General features: G+C 36.4%; 1 protein-coding gene across 3 annotated transcripts; it reads right to left on the minus strand.

The window, feature by feature from the left end:
- Nucleotides 1-6,290: 6,290 nt before the first annotated feature.
- Nucleotides 6,291-11,766, minus strand: LOC110786274 (TSL-kinase interacting protein 1). 3 transcript variants are annotated; one of them, XM_021990814.2, is made up of 8 exons: nt 11,483-11,766; nt 10,599-10,740; nt 9,958-10,157; nt 9,628-9,869; nt 9,224-9,545; nt 8,098-8,436; nt 7,086-7,208; nt 6,291-6,959 (listed from the first exon to the last, which is right to left on the minus strand). In XM_021990814.2, exons 2-8 carry the CDS (start codon nt 10,723-10,725, stop codon nt 6,894-6,896), a joined length of 1,419 nt encoding a protein of 472 aa, XP_021846506.1. In that variant the 5' UTR covers nt 10,726-10,740; nt 11,483-11,766; the 3' UTR covers nt 6,291-6,893. The 3 variants fall into 3 exon arrangements, with proteins under 3 accessions (XP_021846506.1, XP_021846507.1, XP_021846505.1); XM_021990815.2 differs by having other exon boundaries at nt 9,958-10,097; nt 11,531-11,761; XM_021990813.2 differs by having other exon boundaries at nt 11,531-11,760.
- Between the last annotated feature and the right edge of the window lie 8,448 nt (nt 11,767-20,214).

The following is a 20,214-nucleotide window of genomic DNA, read 5'->3' on the forward strand; positions in this document are numbered from 1 at the left end:
AGATCCTTTTTCGGAGAGCACAATTCTCTTTTCTAACATAAAGTATAATTGAAAAACTAAATAGATATTCCATATTCCGTATCGTTTAATCAAGTATAGGCGTATAGCACAATACTCTGTGAATCTGTGATCTTTAAAAAGTTCTACGGAGTACTCCCTCCGTCTCGGAATACTTGACCTGTTTTTTTTATCGGGCCGTCCCTTAATACTTGACCTGTTTTTAAAAATGGAAATATTCTAACAATATTATATTATTTCTCACTCCACCCCTATTAACCCACCTATCCCCTACTCCATACAAAAAATAATTAAAAATTCAACCCCTATTCTCCCCCAACCCCAACTCTTAACGCACCTCCCACTAACTACATTAAAATAATACCCCACTATCAACTACTCCCTCCGTTTCAAAATGTTTGTTACGTTTGGATTTTGGCACGTTTATTAACGTATATTTAAGATTCTTTTTTTAAAAAATTTAAATGTTCTAGATTCCATCATAAATCTGATTTCATCTTTCCAAATTCTAACATTTATTACTCTCTTAGAATATAGTGTTGTTTTACTCGGAAATTGTGAATGAAATTTATTGAGTTGAAAAGTTTGACCAATTAGAAATAAAAGTTGGCTCAAAAAATAATAATAATAACAAGTTTATAAATAGAAAGATTCTTCATGTAACAAACATTTTGAAACACTATTAAAGGAATACGTAACAAACATTTTGAAACGGAGGGAGTACTACCTATTAAATTAAATAAGTCAATTCAAGTCTCTTAAACTCTGTGCCGGTCAAACCGGGTCGACTATTTCGGGACGGAGGGAGTAGTTTTTATCCGTGTGGCACATGAGTTATGTCTTTTTACGATTTTGTTTAATATGCATTGATATTTGGAAATCAATTTATTTAACACTTGTCTGAAAATTGACCTGATTTAAGGCGGAGAATGATAATATTACCTTTTTTTTCAAGAGTAGAGTAACAAAGATGTTGATTTAAAAAAAAAAGTTAAGGTGATAAATGGAGGTTATGAATACAAAAGGGTATTTTTTTTTTTTAATAATTAAATAATTAAGATGAGCCAATTAATATCTTTATTTTAAAACATAAAATATAATGCAGATTTTTAAATTTTGAATATTAGTATTTGATTTTTAAGAGAAGCTGTATTTTTTCCATTTCCTTGATTTTTCAAGTTGTATTTTGTAACCCCAAAACTTTAGTGTATCGCTATTCGACGTCCTCGTTCGCTAAAAACGCTCGCGTATTTTACATGAAAGGACATTTGTTCCGTTATAAAATCTACCCCAACTCTTCACATTTTACCACAAGCTTTCACCCTCCCTCTCTCTCCGGTTTGTGAAAACATTTTTCGGTAACAAAAATCCCGCAGCTCCGTCTCCACCACCATCATCTTCACCACCGTCTCCACCACCATCATCTTCACCCCCACCTCCTTCACCATCTCATGATTCTTCACCGTCTTCACCACCATCATCTTCACCACCTTTGTTGCGCACCACCAGCTGGACATACACAACACCACGCAACACCACATGTTACGCACAACACCACGCACCACCGCACAACACCACACACCACTATGCAACACCACCACCTTGTAAGGTTATGAACAATATAAACAATATAATTCATGCGGAAAAACCATAAATCCAGGAATCCAAATTAATTGCCACATAGTCAATTAGCATAATTCAGGATACATACTTTGTGATGCGTGCCTTCCCTAGATACTCCCGAACCGAACAAGAACAAGTACAAGACTCCAAGTGTCGTCCCTCCGTAGATAATCCACAGCGTATTTGGATCCACCTTAGATTCAACCAACTAGAATATTCTCTAAGGTTTTATGTGCACTCGGGAAACTCAAAATGGTGATAGGAAATTGTAATTGTGATGTATAAATTGTGATCATGAACCACATATTTATAGGGTGGAAATAGGGAATTAGAATTCTACTAAGAATCATTAACTAATCCTATTAGGAGTATAGTTAATTAACAACATTAGAATTCTAGGGATATTCAAATACTAAGTATTTCAGATCTACCCTTAATCTAATTATAGTAGAATTAGGAAAACAATAACTTGACGCGCAAGAAGCTTGTCACCCAAGCTTGCTTAGCGTGCAAGCAACAAGTCAGCCAAAGGCCTTGCAGCGTGCGGCCAAAGCCCATGTTGTTGTGCAAGGCTTGGCGCCAAGCCACAACACGCGACCCATGAGTTGGGCTGCTGCACTTGCTCGACCCAAGCATGCTTGCTCCGTGCGGGCTTGCTTGGCGCTGGGCCTTGCGTCTTGCAAGCTCGTTCGTCGAGCATTCGCACGTCGCGCTTCTGATTTGTTTTCCGATTTCGGAATTTATTTCCGATTCGAACAATATTTATGTTTCCGTTAATGTTTCCAATTCCGATAATATTTTCCTATTTCTACAATATTTCCGGTTCCGGTAATATTTCTGTTCCGGCAATACTTCTTATTCCGGAAATATTTCTATTTCTGATAATTTTTTCCGATAAGAACCATATTTCCGTTTCCAGAAATATCTTCGACTTGGAAAATATTTATATTTCCGTCATGAACCATATTTCCGTTTCCGGCAATATCTTCATTTCCGGCAAATATTCCCTTTTGCCTTTTTGATGATTTTAGCTCCCACTGGAACCTAGATCCATCATTTCCGAATGACCATAAATAGATTACTTAATGAATATTATATTCACTTAAATACTTGATCCGTTCACGCACTATTTGTGTGACCCTACGGGTCCAGTCAAGAGTAAGTTGTGGATTAATTCATTAATTCCACTTGAACTGAAGCGACCTCAAGCTAGACATTCAGATCACTTGATCTCACTAACTTATTAACTTGTTAATTAATACTGAACCGTATTTATTAGAATTAACATTAAATGCATTAAATGCAAACTTGGACCAAGGGTATTTCCTTCAGTCTCCCACTTGTCCTTAGGGACAAGTGTGCATTTCCTAATTCCTTTGTCGCTCGATGCCTGTTCATGAACATAAGGTAAGAGTAGTCATCCTTATTATGTCCAAAGGTATTTCTCGGTGTCAGAGTTAAACTGATCAAATTAACAGATAATCATAGCCTATGATTCATCTGAGCACGGCCATGCATTTTACAGTTTCTAGCTCTCCGAGTGGACTTATACAACTTTTGGCATCTCTTCCCGATTTATGGGAGGACTATCCCAATCTTGTGATCTTGAGTTTAGACTTTGTTTGATAGGTGATTACCCGAGCGTTGCCGTTATGGTCTCCTTTTACGGTGCGACGGTTGACAACGTCAAAGCAACCAGTTCTCAAACAAGTAAGCTCAAATCACTCAGGTATTCAGGATTAGTGTCTAATAAGATAATGAAATTTACTTATGACAGATTTTCATCTCTTACAGTAAAGTTTCATAGGTCTTGTCCGATACTAGTCTTGTCAAGTAAGTATCTATGCAAATGATTTTTGACATTCCCATGTCTTCATAGTTCAAGAAACAGAACTACTAATCATCTTGCATTCTAGTCGTCTAGGGTTTTCTATGCGTTCACCTTTATAGAAAACTTCCGACCAAGGATTTTTAACTTTTGACATTCAAGTTCACTTGATAGCCATTATTAGTCACAGGACTGGTTCTGACAGTCTATCTTGTATACTTGTCAAATTGAAAGGACTCATCATTTAATATTAAACCAAGATTAAATGGAATATGAAAATACATTTCATATATGATAAATGTTCAACCCCAATGTTTTACAATCATGGGACTTTATCCCATCTTTAAAACAATTAACGGAATTCAAAGCTATGCTTGATTTCCAGTGCCACAATGTGAGTGTTGTTTCTCACCTTTTGCATAGGTTTAGTTATCATGCTTTGCCAATCTCAATATCCTTTTCATTGAATGCCTTTCGAGATAAGATAATAAGATCTTTTGAGTATGTTTATTTTGTGATCTAGTCTTTCTTGCTTCAATAGTGGTTCTACGCATTTCGCAATGAAGAACCATCAAGTCAGCAGACATGTGATCCACCCAAGTTCAGTGAAGAACTCTTTAACGTAAACAACTCTATTTCATTGCTTCTTAGGCAATAAGTACCTTTACTTCAAATGTTTAGGTTGCTAGTGATGCTTTGTTTGAATTTGCTTATCCAAGCAGTTCACATATATGTGGAAGACTTTCCATCTGTATCTCAGAACATAGAAATTAATGTTTAATTTCCCATGCAACAACTCATGGTCTTCAATCCATGTTGCCATTTCAAAACACAGTTCTCTTTAGCTCGTCCTTGCCAATGGTTAACTCCAAAGGGATCTTGCTTGATCCTTTGTCAGTGTTTATGGGTGTAGCATCGATATTAGCATATCTTCATTTCCTTGAATCAAGAACTATTCCTATGTACATTTTCAAGCACCATAAGTTTTTCTTGATCTCGATCTAGTTGATCTTCACTTAGATCAATTGAGATTGGTATATGTTCGTCATGCCCAAAGTCATACAATACATTTTTGGCGAACCTCATATTATATCATACATGATAAATTATTTTGCAGAATAATTTCCAAATTGAATTTTATCCATGTAACTTTAGCTTATTCAGTCTCAGTAGATACTAAATCCAGCCAAATCCTTGACATATAATATAGGTTAAGAATCTCATTTAGAATCTTTGATGTTTAACTTAGTAAATTCTAATACATAGTTCAAACATCTATTACTTAGATTTATTCACATGGGTCGAATATCTCCTATGGAGCCTTTCGTGTTTGATTTAGTAAATGTCATTACTTAATCCAAAACAATATTCTAAGATCTTTTGTAAATAGATCTTAATACCCAGTATGTACTAAGTTTCTCCTTGGTCCATCATTGATGAATAATTTCAAATCTAAGTCATTAGCATTTGAATGAAATTTCACAATAGAGAGATATGTACACATAGGACCAATTGAGTTTTTACTCTCACTAAACTTCTTATATATCTATAAGAATCATGTACATTTTATGAAACTAAAATACTTATTAGCTTCACTAAAATACAGTTCCAATTCCCAATTGTTTGCTTAAATATGTACTTAGATTTCATAAGTTTGATTTCCTTTTCAAGTATTTATTTGGATCCACAATCCTATGACATGCCATGAACATAGTTTCTTCCAACATTTGATTGAGCATCCAAATGCCATATGTACCAATATGCAATCATTGCTTGATTTACAGACTTGAGCATTACGATTATGCACGAGGTTTCAACACAATCCACGTCGTGAATTTGCTTGTAACCTTTAACAACTAATCCGGCTTTGTGTGAATACACACTTCCATGTTTGATAGTTTTCATCCTTAAAAACAATTTGCAACCAATAGGTGTTAAAAAAAAGAGGTATTCATTTTACGATAGTAAATACTCCCTCCGTCCCAAATTAGTTGTTACACTTGCCTTTGCACAAAGTTTTAAGTGATAAGTGTTTGTTTGGTTATCAATTGTTATTTTATTCAAAAAGTAGATGTGATAGGAGTTAGTGGAGTCATTCCTAATTTAGAAGTGTAACAACTCATCTGGGACGGACGAAAAAAGGAAAGTGTAACAACTAATCTGGGACGGAGGAGTATTAATTTGTCAATATCGGCCTACATGCATTATAAAAATCCACGCAAGCATCGCGTGCATAAAAGACTAGTAATTTATACTTGCAGAGTTTAGGGGTAAAAAGTCATTGTTATTGACATGTATTAAATACATTTAAATTATATGAAGCATATAAATGAAAAATAAAAAGCTCAAAGCTCTTAATTGGAGAACACTTGAGAGAAATCGTATTCCATTAACAAAGAGAAATTCCAAATAAATGGTGTATATATCAAGAGGTAAAATGGGGTCTTTTGGAAAGCAAACAAAAAATGGACATTTTAGTAAATTTTGTGCTCAAATAGTTTCAAGAGATGATAAATGCTGTACGGAGTACTTTTAACACAAACGTTGTATTTTTTTAATACAAATATTTTAGATATATTTTAACTAAAAAATTTGCAATCATTTGCAAGTTTTCTTTAATAAACAAAGTATACAATATCTTACATATATGGATAGCAATTACCAAGCAAGGCTTAAAGGGTTAGCTAAGTGATAAAGATTTGATGTGAGAATTTTGCGAGGTACAATTATGGATAGCAATTACCTGGGGACACCCATTAACAAATGAGATAGCAACCTTTAAAATTCTTGTCCAACAATTTCTTCATTTATAAGGCATCCATAAATCATAATCCACCACGCACGATGGAGGAAAATATCTTCTCTAACTAAATTGACCCATCAAAAACCAACAAACAATAAATTAAAGTCTAGATTTAATGGTAATTGATCCCAGCCCTGAAATAAGCTGGTATATTTACATTAATGAAAGGATTAAGAAACTTAACTACAACCACATGAAGGTGTGCTATGTCTATAAAACTCTAGACATGACAATGACCAACTATCTGTACACATTTTATTAACAGCTATCAACCCATCACAAGAAACAACAGCAGATCCAGATGCATGGCTGAAAGCTTCCTGTGGGCCTTTAATGTCTTCCTAAACCGCCTAATTAAGTGCATTGTAGGCGAAAACAACAACGCAGAACAGCTTCATATCAGCCAGAAAATCCTTCTACTTATAACTTGTACTTGAAATATGAAATGAATAATAAACCACATGTTCAACCACTACCAACCAAAGGCAAATCCAGAAGCATCCGAAGATCTATGCTGCTATATGACAAGTTCCCGGATGCTTACACTGTCATCTGCTGTAATTTGGCAACTTCAGAAGCATCAGAAGATCAAATTTGCTATCTGGCAAATCCTTCAATGCTTTAATTAGCATTTTTTATAATCTGCCGCGATGTCAAGGGAAGGTCAAAGGGCCCCAAAGAGTCATTCTGAAAACAACCATGAAAGGACATAATATGAGCAACAAACAAGTAGGGACTTCAATGTGATATAACTCTGAAAAATACAGTGTATATCCTTAAAAAAAAGAGTGTATTATTTATTTATATACATACCCATCTAATGCTGGAAAAACCAAGGCTGTTCTCATTATTACATACTCCTGATGAAAAAGGAAGACAATCCGTTTTGGGTTCCTGAACATTGGTGTTTCCTAATGCACAGCCTTGTGCATTGACCTGACAAAAATAGATTAATATCAACGAAAACAGTAACATAAAATTGTCAGCTGAATCATCCAATGTTTTCTTGACAAATAAATTTCAGCTCATTGTAATAAGGGTGAGCAAGAAAGAGGGCACCTAGTTCTGGACCCAGAATCGCTGAGATCCTTACTGAGTCTAAAACAGAAACTGTTTCGATAGGGACCAGTTCTAGATCACAATAGGTTAAGAGTTTCTGCCCTGGCTACCATATTTTTTGGGCTTAGAACCACTGCAGAATGCAGACACTTGAATTGATCTGAAGTTATCTTAATAGAATAACAAGTCTAGTTTTGGTAGCTTAGCTAGGACAGGATCTAGTATTAGATCCGACTTTCGGTTACATTTTTATGATTATAATTCATATGATTTGGTTTTACTATCACTTCTGTGGACTGCATGTGTGGTCCATGTAATTGTAATTTATAAAGTTGTATATTTACACAAATGAGTTTTTAACTTTCTTGCATTTTGGTTCCTACTATGAGTTATGTTAATTATGGTAGGATATGTTCAATGAGGGAGTCATAAATTTGAAATTACATATAATTTTCCTGGATAACAATACAGTAGGGTAACTAAAACCAATTACAGCTAATCTGTATCCATTTCCAACTTTTAGAAACTGATTTTGATTGGGTGCAAATATATGGAGCGAAAACAACTGATTCTGAGATCAGTTCCCATATATTTACCCCCGGCTTTGAGATCAAATCTTAGAAATTTGATTGAATGACCCCTCATACTTACCCCCATAACAGCAATACTACATCCTTGTGAAACACTAAAAAGGTGGTTTTACATAACCTATCATCTCATGTGTTGGAGCTTGCAAAGAAGAACAAAAGCAAAGAAGTGAACAAACCTCAGACTTGGGAGACTTAAATGTATCAGAAGCAGCATTGTGGTCGGATAACCCAGAAAAGGCCCTTCTTCCAATGGTTGGTAAGTCTTTACCGGAGGATGACTGTTTTGAGAATGCAAATGAATGACATGTGTTTTCCGCATCCAGAATAGATGAAGGCATACTAGATATAGTAGTTCCAGCTTGAGGGTATTTAAATTGTTCAATGAAAGCATCTAGTGAGTCAGCCACAGTAGTCTGAGATAACAATCTTCCCTGCATAGATACTTCAGACAGAAGACCTCCAATGCTTATATTACTTAAGTCAGACCACAGCATTCCCGTATCCACCCTTGGCTCCTTAAAAAAACAAAAAAAAAGAAACTTTATTAAACTATAATCAATCCACAAGCCATTAGGAATTGGAGTGCACAAAACAAAACAATGAACAATCTTGTAGTCAGAAAAGGGAAGATAGCATAAGTGCTGAACCAGAAAACCATTTACTAAAATTCTTCAGAGGCTAATCCAATTAACACTTGAAGGCACTGGGTAGTAGTGCACCATAGAAGTATAGCTAATAACAAACATTGTCAACCTTGTAACCAGAACAAGGAAATTTTAGTTGGAACAATCACATTTAGGTTCTGACTAATTTTCAGAAGACGGGTAGGAACTTCTTCCTACAATATATACTGGGTGCCCTAAATAGCTTCACTCATCATCAAAGGCATCCACTACCCACACTCTCTTTTTCTAAAGCGACCTTGTTTCCTACTTATTTGTCTTATTACTCTCACCGTCATTTTCTCAATTTTGCGTGTTTATTCTCTTTAACATAACCTTTTACTTTCCTTGCTTCAAGTTTCACGGACAGTTCCTAATGATGGTTCATGTCATCCGACCCCAAATCATTTTGGGATTAAGGCTTTCCACTGAACTCTTTTAAACAAATAAGAAGACATCTTTCCAAATCATCACAGATCAAATAATTGCATACCTTATTTCAGAATTTGGGAGCTACTAATTAGAGCCCCAAGGTAAAAGAAAGAAATGGTGGTGTGAGCCTATGAGGTAAAGAAACCATGAAAATTATCCACACACATAAAGATGATATGCAAACAACAAAACTGCAACGAGGGCAAACCTCATGTTTTAATGGTTCAGCTGATGGGTCTTCTTCAACTGCATTATAATTTTCTATTTTGCTGGACTTGCTCGGCATAAAGTCATCACTTTTCACCTCATCTTGATTCTTGTTAACTACCTGAGGCAGTGGTTCAGGTATAACTGGCTGCCTAAATGCCATATGAATAAACTCCTCCTCATTGCATGGCTTGCTTGTTCCATCTGCCCCATTCCTAGTAGTACACGTATCCTCCATGGTATGGCGACAAACATTCTTTACCTGACCAGGCTTGGTACAATGTGAAGGAGAGGTGTTGGGTTGAAAGGAAACCCAGCCATAGCTTCAATGGTAGCAAAAGTCAGAAAGCTGAGCTAGTTTGTTGAATGATACAAGAGGGGAAGGGGGAAAAAAAACAAATTGACCTTAAGCGAAAGATTTCTGGATTTCCAAGCATTGCATGAATATCTCCTGCACGAATGCCAATGTCACTTGAAGTCCACCTTCTACAACTCGTCAAACTCTCTGCTGCAATGTTGAAAGGGAAAAGCATCAGCTCTCCTATTGCAATGCTTGAACTGCCCCATTTATTGTAAAGGTGCTTTAACACAGAGGATATTTTCTTTCGTGAACTAAGAGTTAACTCCAGGAATGGATTATGGCCGTCCTGAAAAAACAGAAAAAATCTGAAATTAAACGCCATAATATATAGGAAGCTTTCACCATCAAAAGCATACCATTTAACTTGCAGTTACCTTTTCCAATCCAATCCGAAATTTTTCATCTATCGGGAAAAGCTGTAATTTAATTTTTGGAGAAGAACGCAACATTATTTCATTAGCTGGCTTGATCTTTGGAGGCATTTGGTTAATAGTTTGTAGACCAGAGCCTTTATCTGCATTGCAATCACCAGGTTGTAGAACTTTAGAGAGTGTGGAGAGTGCGTCTTTTCCAACTAGAACACAACCATTATTATTAGTCTTATTACCCATAAACAAAAGACAACGAACCATCAATAAAATGAAGAGAAATTTCAAACATTACACCTAAAGGAAATTCAACAGAAATACAGAAAAAACAATAGGTTACATAAGTCTTGATAAATTTTGGTACTTGAGCCTTGATGAGCTAGAAGATAATTAGTTGTTCTGCACCAACTAAGGCTGCTTTTTTCTAGATTCCATCATTCCACTTAATCTATAGTCTAAATTCAAATTCTAACATGCAGTGATACAGACTTATTGGTATAGTTTTGTTCTTGGATGAAACTAATTGAACCAAAATCTGATCCCAGAACTTCATACTTTTACCTTTTTGAATCCTAAACAGTTTTGAATTACTACACCTCAAAATAATGCAAAACTATGTCAAGTTTCTCTAGGACAAGTAAGGCTACCTGCTTTTTTTTGGTGCTGCCCTCTGGGACTCTTACTCGATTTCTTACTACCGATGGTACTCTTACTAATGCTTCCTTGAATGGGAACTTGTTCTCCCTTCTCTTTTGGCTGTTTAAAGGACTTCATCTCAACTTAGATTCCCTGAAAATCGAAACCCATATCATTTTAATATATCAGTGAATACCATAATTACAAACCTGCAAAATATTTTTTTTTTCCAAAAACATTAACAAATTCTAACCAATTGCATCCAAAATTCCTGCTTGTATACTTTTCTTCCCCCAGGTTAACCACTTCAACCAATCAATCCAGTTGGTATGATCTCCCTTTACTAATTCTTGTAAATTATAAACTATAACTTGCTATTAAGAGCAACTTGTAAACATCCTCCTACGCAAATAACGAGTTTACATACATATTCGTAAACAGCCAAAAATACCCAAGAAAAAGGAGAAGAAGAAGTGGGCAACCAAAACCTAATTTAAGTTAGACAATGCATGAATTTGAATACGGAGTAGTTATTACTATCTTAGAGAAATTCGATAGCAAGGTTAGCACCTAATACTAAATATATCCTACACAATAACACAACGCTGAAATGAGCATTTCTGATTAAGCGAAATACGAAACAGCGACAAAATTAGGGTTTCTATTGAAGAATTACAACTCAAATAATTGTCAAAGCCAAAACAAGCATTCCTCGGAAAATCGCGATTCGGGAATAACGAAATGAATTCCCAATTTCTCACTGTACCTCTCAGTTCAGTAATCAATTAAAACACACACACGATAGTTGATTTCAACAAAATAAAAGTCGGAAATTCAATTTCCAAGAAAACAAAAAACGCAATCACGAAAGAAGAAAAAAAAAACAAATTATCACCTAATCAAAGACAGAGAAAGACAGGAAATTGGGGAATCGATTGCCAACCTTGATTTTGAATCCGGAAGTTTGATAGATCTGGGAATTTCGCAGTGTTGACAAGATAATGAGGATTTGAAGTGAGGAGAGAGAAGGGAGGAATTTCTGAATTTTGAGGAGTTTGGCGGGAGGAGAAAGAAATACTGAAAATTCGACAAAATTTGGCTTCCGTAAGTTTTATGGCGGTTTGTTTCGAAATTTTAAGTTTGACGGGTTTTTTTTTTTTTTTTTTTTTTTCCTGCCGTACACGAATCAAGCCCATTGGGTTAGAGTGTTAGATTATAAAAGGGGTCATTTAGTTGGAGAAGTGGAAAGGGAAAGATAATGAGAAAGGGAATCAACAAAAATGAAATGAAAAATGGTGTTTCGGTTTTCTATTCTCCTCCCTTCTCTGTCACAATTTAAATGAACTGAATAAATAATAAATAATAAAATAATAAATAATAAATAACAATAAAAATAAATATTTTTTATTTTTTTATTTTTTACTTCGTATTTATTTATTATTATTATTATTATTTATTTATTTTTATTTTTATTTTTATTATTATTATTATTATTATTATATAAATCAAATGCTAACAAAGTTAAATATTTTACAAATAGTTAATGGGAAGCCGAGATACAATCTGGGCCTCCACTCCTCTGCCTATAGCAAAATCTATCCTAGTGAAAATATGAGCAGCAGCACGAGCCCCAATGTCCTACGTCCTAGAAAACTTCTGAATCCGCTCCAGCAACGCAACAGCATCCTTATCCAGCTCCCCCAAAGAAGAGAAAGAGAACGGAAGAAAATCATAACCAATGGCCCTGCAACGTGCTTCGTACTTGACCCATTTCCGAATAGCCGCATCAGTCACAACCCGGCCCGGAGCAAAGCCAGACAGCCCATATTGTGTCAAAGGAGATGATCTCGTCAAATCAACACACACACCACAGCCCCGGTCCCAAGAGTAGAGCAACACATCTGCTGGTCGGAGAGCTCCATCGTTCCCTCCAAATAGACCAATATCAACCTCTTTCCGAGCCGAAATCCCAGAGCGATAACAAACATCAACAAGGGTATCCCGAACCACATTATGTTGATGTTTAATACCCACGATGCCAGCACATGACACCGCATGATCACAAAAGATGTCTCCCGCAAAGACCCTGGAACAAGCAGAACATGGCGCCGTAACAGAGAACAAAGGAACCCCCAACCGGTAACACAACACACATCGGTAAGCCTCAGCATTCATCATCTGTCCCAAACCTGATGTGGGGACCGCACTAAGCCAAGCAGAGGTGTGATCTCCCTGCTGCGATTTCCACAACGCCGACTGTCGAGAAGATAAAGAGAAGGTGGATTCTGCAGATGCAATAACCTTTGTGAAGTATATATATCTGCCAATTTCTTCATGAGTTTAGGGGCAGCGACCTCATTAGGGTTACTCATAATTTCATACTCCACAGTTCTACTAAATAGACTCAACGCATCCTCAAATACTCGACCAGGACCAACAATACCAGCATGCCGTAGAAGCTTTGTCTGCAAACTAGAAGACTGCAATCGAGAAGCAAGAAAAGCATAATGACGAACATCACCTGCGGAATAAACACCAAGTCCACCAAAAGAAAAAGGTAAGGAGGCAAGACGCCACTGCCAATCGCCAAAGCCAGGTCCTGAAGCAGTTACAATACGCTCCAAGGAAGATCGAAGAGCCTCATCAAAAGTGCGCTGAGCCGCCTAAAAAATACCAGGAGGACAAGTACGCAAAGCAAAATAGAGTTTAGAAACTCCGGTACATGCCCTAAGTAATAATAGCTCACACTGAGGATCATCAAGCTGAGCAACCTTATCCATATTATTATTATTATTATTATTATTATTATTATTATTATTATTATTATTATTATTATTATTATTATTATTATTATTATTTATTACTTCGTATTTATATTTATTATTTAGTATTCATTATTTTATTATTTATTTTCATTATTTTATTATTTTATTATTTATTTATTCATTATTCATTACTTATTAGTTATTACTCATTATTTATTATTTATGTTGGTCAAGGAAAAGGAAATGGAAAACCCTTGGGGGGGGGGGGGGGTAGGGTATCATTGTAGAGGAATTTGGGGGTAAGTGAAAAAAAAAGGTAAAGGGAATGACAAAAACCACCAAACAAAAAACAACAAATCAAATCAAAACTCATCATTCCCTTTCCCTTTCTCTTTCCTGAAGACCCCCAACCAAACGCCCCCCTAAATATTGACTAACCCTTCCTCCCACTCCCGAATCGTCTAGTCTACTATTCCCTCTGTCTTTTCTTGCTCTTTACATTTGTTATCAAACACGTGATTTAACGACTAACTAGTATTCGGGTCATGGTGATGCCCCAGATTATTACGTGAATAACAATTAATTATTATATTCTTTAATTAAATAATTTTTAAATATTTTCACTGGATAATTTTTCAGTATTACTCCCTCGGTCCCTAGATACTCGCCCCGGTTTGACCGACGCATAGTTTTAGGCAATTTAATTGACTTATTAATTTATAGGTGGCAGTTGATAGTCAGGTATTGTTTTTAATATAATTAGTGGGAAATGTGTCAAATAAAAAGGTTGGGGGTGGGAATAACCCGTAAAATTCGGCCCTTGTTGAGATATATGAAGGAAATAGTGCCCTTGGTCCAAGTATGCATTCAATGTTAAGTCTAATAAATGCTGTTCAGTATTAATTAACAAGTTAATAATTCAGTGAGATCAAGTGAGCTGAATGCCTAGCTAGAGGTCGCTTCAGTTCAAGTGGAATTAATGACATTAATCCACAGCTTACTCTTGACTGAACCCGTAGGGTCACACAAATAGTACGTAAACGGATCAAGTATTTAATGCCATTAAATACTCCATCTATGGATATTCGGAATCGACGGATCTTGGTTTCAGTGGGAGCTGAGATCGTCACAAGCAAGAAATGAATACTCCGGAAACGATGATATTGCCGGAAACGGAAATATGGATCGCATCGGAAATATAAATATTATCCAAGTCGTAGATGTTGCCGGAAACGGAAACATGGTACGTATCGGAAAATATTATCGGAAATAGAAATATTGCCGGAATCGGAAATATTGCCGGAAACGGAAATATTGTCAGAATCGGAAATATTATCGGAATCGGAAAATAATTCTGGAAACGGAAATATTAAATATTTGTTCGAAACGGAAATTAATTCCGGAATCGGAAATATTAAATATTGTTTGTATCGGAAATGAATTCCGGAATCGGGAATTTAATCGGAAGCGTATCGTACGAATTAGCATCGGACGAGGCCCGCTAGACGAAGGCCCAGCACGAAGCCAGGCCATCGCCCAGCGAGCCACACGCACCATCGCACGCCAAGCCTCGACCAGGCCCAGCGCAAGGCCAGGCCCAGCCAAGGCCTGGGGCGCGCGCGCGAGAAACACAGCAGCAATGGGCCGAGCGCTGTGCGCCTAACGTGGGCCGCAAGGCTTGCGCGGGTGTACGGTGCTCGTGCAATGCTCGTGCGGGAATCCTAAAGCAATCGGGATTCGAAATATGATTAAATCCTAAAACTATTAGATAATGATTATTTAATAGAGTCCTAGCAGGATTCTAATTAAACTAATTAATATCCTAATAGGATTATAATTCCTTTTCCATACCTCTATAAATAAGTGCCTAGGGTCATAATTTATAGATACAATTGAAGTATTCAAAGGGTAAGTTTTTGAAAGAAAAATCAGCCATACACTTGCAAACACAATAGCCGAAATTCCTAGTAACCTTAAGGGCGATTCTAGTTGGTCTAACTTGAGGCGGATCCGGACGTACTGTGGACTATCTACGGAGGGACGACACTTGGAGTCCTAAAGACTTGTTCTTGTTCGGTTCGGGCGCAGCTAGGGAAGGCACGCTACAAAGTGTATGCATCTATACTATGCTAAATGATTATGTGTAAATAATATGCTTTCCTGGCTTTATGGTTTTTCCGCATGATTTATGTATTGTCATATGTATCATAACCTAACAGTGGTATCACGAGCCTCTTATTATTTTCATAATCTAAATTGCATAAACATGGTTAAATATTACAAATTTGCAAGAATTAAAAGGGGTGATTAATTTTCGTAATTGTTAATTAATTGCAAATTGCGTTTATTTAATTATATGTACGCAGTTTTTCGGCAGTTTCTTCGTTACTCATCCAAATCGAGTGATTTTTGTGTCAATTCCGCATGTAAAAGGCATTCTAAAATTTTGACAAAAATAATATTTTTCGGCCGAACCCAGATTTCTCAAATTCGAAGCCTAACTATGACTTTTCGGAGGTTTTAGTTTTTCGAACGCAAAATTTTGTAAATTTAAGATGTTAAATTAAATATTTGCGATTCTTGTTGATAAATCTTGAATTTTTGATTGACCTACTGTATATGTTTAACAAGTTTGAATGCCTAGCCTTGTTAATTATGCAATCTAATTTGTAATTATGATTAATTTGTTGAAAATTGGAATAATTTAGAATTAATTTGATTTTCATAATTAGTTAATAATTTAATTAGATACCTATGATTAAAAACCACCATAAAAATTGTAAATTTGTGTTAAATTTTAAATTTTTATGACCTAGAATTGAATCCATGTTAATCGGAAATCAATTAATTAATAAATTTTCGATTTTTCGCCCTAAAATTATGAAATTAATATGATTTATTAATTTGTCATTAATTTTGAAATTAAAATTTTAATTTTTATGCGATTCGCTCATATAACTTGCACGCACAAAGCAATGGACGCTACGTGTAACCTTTAAGGGGTGTTGTATAGTGCGGGCGTGCGACGACGAGCAAGGGAGCTCGTCGCCCACGCAGTACGAATGCAGCGAGCAAGGCGATGGCGCTCGAGCACAAGGCAGCAGCCCTGCCTTGTGTCGAGCGCTGTGCGCGATGGGCGATGGGAGAAGCCATGGCACGCTGTGGGCGCGCGAGCGAGCGAGAGCTGGTCGCCCAGCGATCGCTGCTCTGCGCACCACAACGCGTGGCCTCGAGCGAGCGAGGAGCATTGTAGCTGCTGCGATGCTATGGGCAGGCAGGCTGCGCGCAAGCGTGGCTTGTCTTGCTGCGTTTGCGCGTGGCTGCTGCGACGTTGTGCCATGTACATCGATGAGTCGTGCACTCGACGGGGCTTGGGCGCAAGCCCAAGTGCTCATCATGTCACGATTGTCGAGTTTTAAAATTTTAATTTGAAATTTTCAGTTTACGTAATTTTAATTAATTTTAAAATTAATAATTTAAGTTATTTTCTTGGATTTTAATTTTGAATATTATAATTATAATAAATTTCATTTATTCTAATTATTTTACTAAAATTAAAATCATGAATTAATTTAAATACGACTGAAAATAAATTAAATATGTGGATTCAATTATAAATTTATGTTTCCGGTTAGACTAGAAATATATTTTTATGTTTAAAATTAGTAAAGCATATGAATTTATTGGTTTAAATGGGAGCCCTTTTTTAGTCATAAACTCTTGATTAGGTCTACAAATCCTTAAGGTTAAACCAACTTGATTAGAATTAATAAGGACTGAATAATTTGTAGATTATTGGTGCCCTTGATTAATTGCTGCAAATATTTATGTGATGCATAACGTGTTTTACTAACCAGCTATGTGGGCCATTCATGATAATGAATGGGTGAATGGTATATATTGTATATGTACTGTTTTGCAGGTTATGAAGTGACTAGTATGGCCCAAATAGGATAGAAAATATGGTATGCGTACCATTAATTTGAATGTAATTGGTCCAAAGTACCAAAATTGTTTTTCAATTCAAATATGGTCTGCGTACCATCAAATAGTTGTAATTAGTTTAATTATAGCTTATCCTAATTGAAGAAAATGGTGCCTCCCACGGAGATTTTCGAGACGGACTTTGAAGTTGAAGCTTCAAGATGAAGTCGGGCCATACTAGATCACAATTATCTTATGCATGCTTTAAGTTATTTATTGCTTTAAATATGTCTTAATTATGCATGAGATTGTGGCTTGATTATGTTGCATGATTAAGGATTTTAGTTCACTTAAAATCTAACCAACATAGTAAGAGCCTTAAGTTCCAAACTTAAAAAAAAAAAAATTGAGTTAAAAGGTGCCATGCCAAAATATACACTTGCTTGGATATCCTTTACATCAATCTAGTAATAGTTTTCGCTCAGCGAGGTGTTACTTATTGGTCCTAAAGGGGCAAGGTACACAAATAATTGTGAGTACATGTTAGTTTTGGTGAAACTCAACGATATAAGTAAGGAGTCCTTTTATGTCGTGGCAAAATCGATAGGTTTACCTAATGAGTTCTTAGACGTGCCTATCAACCAAGAATAGTTTCTAGACTATTAGCAAAAGGTTTTTGCTTACCTAAGATGTTTTAGGATTGAGTCGACAAACTGTGCTTAATTCTTCAATGGATTTTAGGATCTTGGAATCATTTTATTCACACATGCCGGAACACATAACTTGAATAAAATGCTTAATGAACATTGAATTATGCATGTATGCTAGAATTTAAGTTTATTAAGAGAAACTGTGAATGGTTATTTATTTGTTTATTCTTTTCAATTGTAGTTTTAATTATGGAAAACAACAATTCATTTAACATTCGATCAATTCTCGAAAAGGAGAAGTTGAGCGGGAAAAACTTCCTTGACTGGCAAAGGAACTTGCAAATAGTTCTTATGCAGGAAGAAAAGGAGTATGTCCTGGAAGAGGCGATGCCCGAAGCCGCAGGCGACGGGGTCACTCAGGCAGCCCTCAATCGTTGGATTGATGCCAACAAGGATGTGAAATGTCTAATGCTCGCCACCATGAGTGCAGATCTGCAGAAAACGTTCATCAACTCAGATGCTTTCACGATCATAAGTGAGTTAAAGAACATGTTCCAAGATCTGGCTCGAGTCGAAAGATTCGAGACTCATAGGCAAATTCTTGAGACCAAGCTTAAGAAAGGCGAGCCCGTAAGTCCACATGTTCTCAAAATGATTGGACTCATTGAGAATATGAGTCGGCTAGATCAACAATTCTCTTAGGAAATGGCTATAGACACCATCCTCCATTCTCTTCATAGCGGGTATGATCAGTTCAAACTGAACTACAGTATGAATAGTCTGGACAAAACGCTCACTGAGCTTCACGGTATGCTGAAGACCGCTGAAAAGACGCTGAAAAGTGATAAGCAAGATGTGCTTATGGTGCGTGGGGGCAAGTTCAAGAAATCCGGAAAGAAGAGGAATGCTAAGAAAGGTGGCAACAAGGCCAGCCAGACTAAGCAACCAGCTAGCGCCAAATCTGAAAAGAGGAAGGTCAGTCAACCCACTTCTGAATCCGAATGCTTCTACTGCAAGAAGAAGGGGCATTGGAAGAGAGATTGCTTGAAGCTAAAGGAAGATCAGAAGAACGGAACAGTCGTTCCATCTTCAGGTATTTTCGTTATAGACTGTATACTTGTTAATTCAACTTCTTGGGTATTAGATACAGGTTGTGGCTCACACTTATGTTCCAATCCACAGGGACTAAGAAGAAATAGAAAGTTAAGCAAGGGTGAAGTCGACCTACGAGTGGGAAATGGAGCACGGATTGCTGCATTAGCTGTAGGAACTTATTATTTGTCGTTGCCCTCTGGGCTAGTTTTGGAACTGGAAGAGTGTTTCCATGTTCCAAGTCTTACTAAAAACATCATTTCAGTTTCTTGCTTAGATGCTAAGGGAATTTCCTTTTTAATAAAAGACAATAGTTGTTCGTTTTATTTTAAAGAGATGTTTTATGGATCTGCTAGATTAGTCAATGGACTTTATTTATTAGATCACGACAAACAAGTTTATAACATAAATACCAAAAAGGCCAAAAAGGATGATTCAGATCTCACCTATCTGTGGCATTGTCGATTAGTCCATATTAACTTGAAACGCATGGAAAGACTTCAAAAGGAAGGAATTCTAGAACCATTTGACTTAGAGGATTATGGTAAATGCGAATCATGTTTACTTGGCAAAATGACAAAGCACCCTTTCTCTATAGTTGGAGAAAGAGCAACTGAACTATTAGGTTTAATCCATACAGATGTATGTGGACCAATGAGTACAAATGCTAGAGGTGGTTTCAGCTATTTTATCACTTTCACTGATGACTTCAGTAGATATGGTTATGTCTACCTAATGAAGCATAAGTCTGAATCCTTTGACAAATTCAAGGAATTTCAAAGTGAAGTAGAGAATCAATTTGGAAAGAAGATTAAGGCACTGCGGTCTGATAGAGGCGGTGAATATCTGAGCTATGAATTTGATGACCATCTGAAAGAATGTGGAATTCTGTCAGAATTGACTCCTCCTGGAACACCACAATGGAATGGTGTGTCGGAACGGAGGAACAGAACCTTGCTAGACATGGTCAGGTCAATGATGGGTCAGGCCGAACATCCAATAGAATTTTGGGGACATGCACTAAACACAACTGCACTCACTATAAATAGAGCTCCGTCTAAAGCTTTCGAAAAGGCTCCATATGAGTTATGGTTTGGAAAGCCTCCAAATGTGTCTTTTCTTAAGATTTGGGGATGTGAAGTATACGTCAAACGATTAATTTCAGACAAACTTCATCCGAAATCTGACAAATGTAT

The sequence above is a fragment of the Spinacia oleracea genome, chromosome 3, assembly GCF_020520425.1.
Source record: "Spinacia oleracea cultivar Varoflay chromosome 3, BTI_SOV_V1, whole genome shotgun sequence".
NCBI classification, from domain to species: Eukaryota; Viridiplantae; Streptophyta; class Magnoliopsida; order Caryophyllales; family Amaranthaceae; genus Spinacia; species Spinacia oleracea.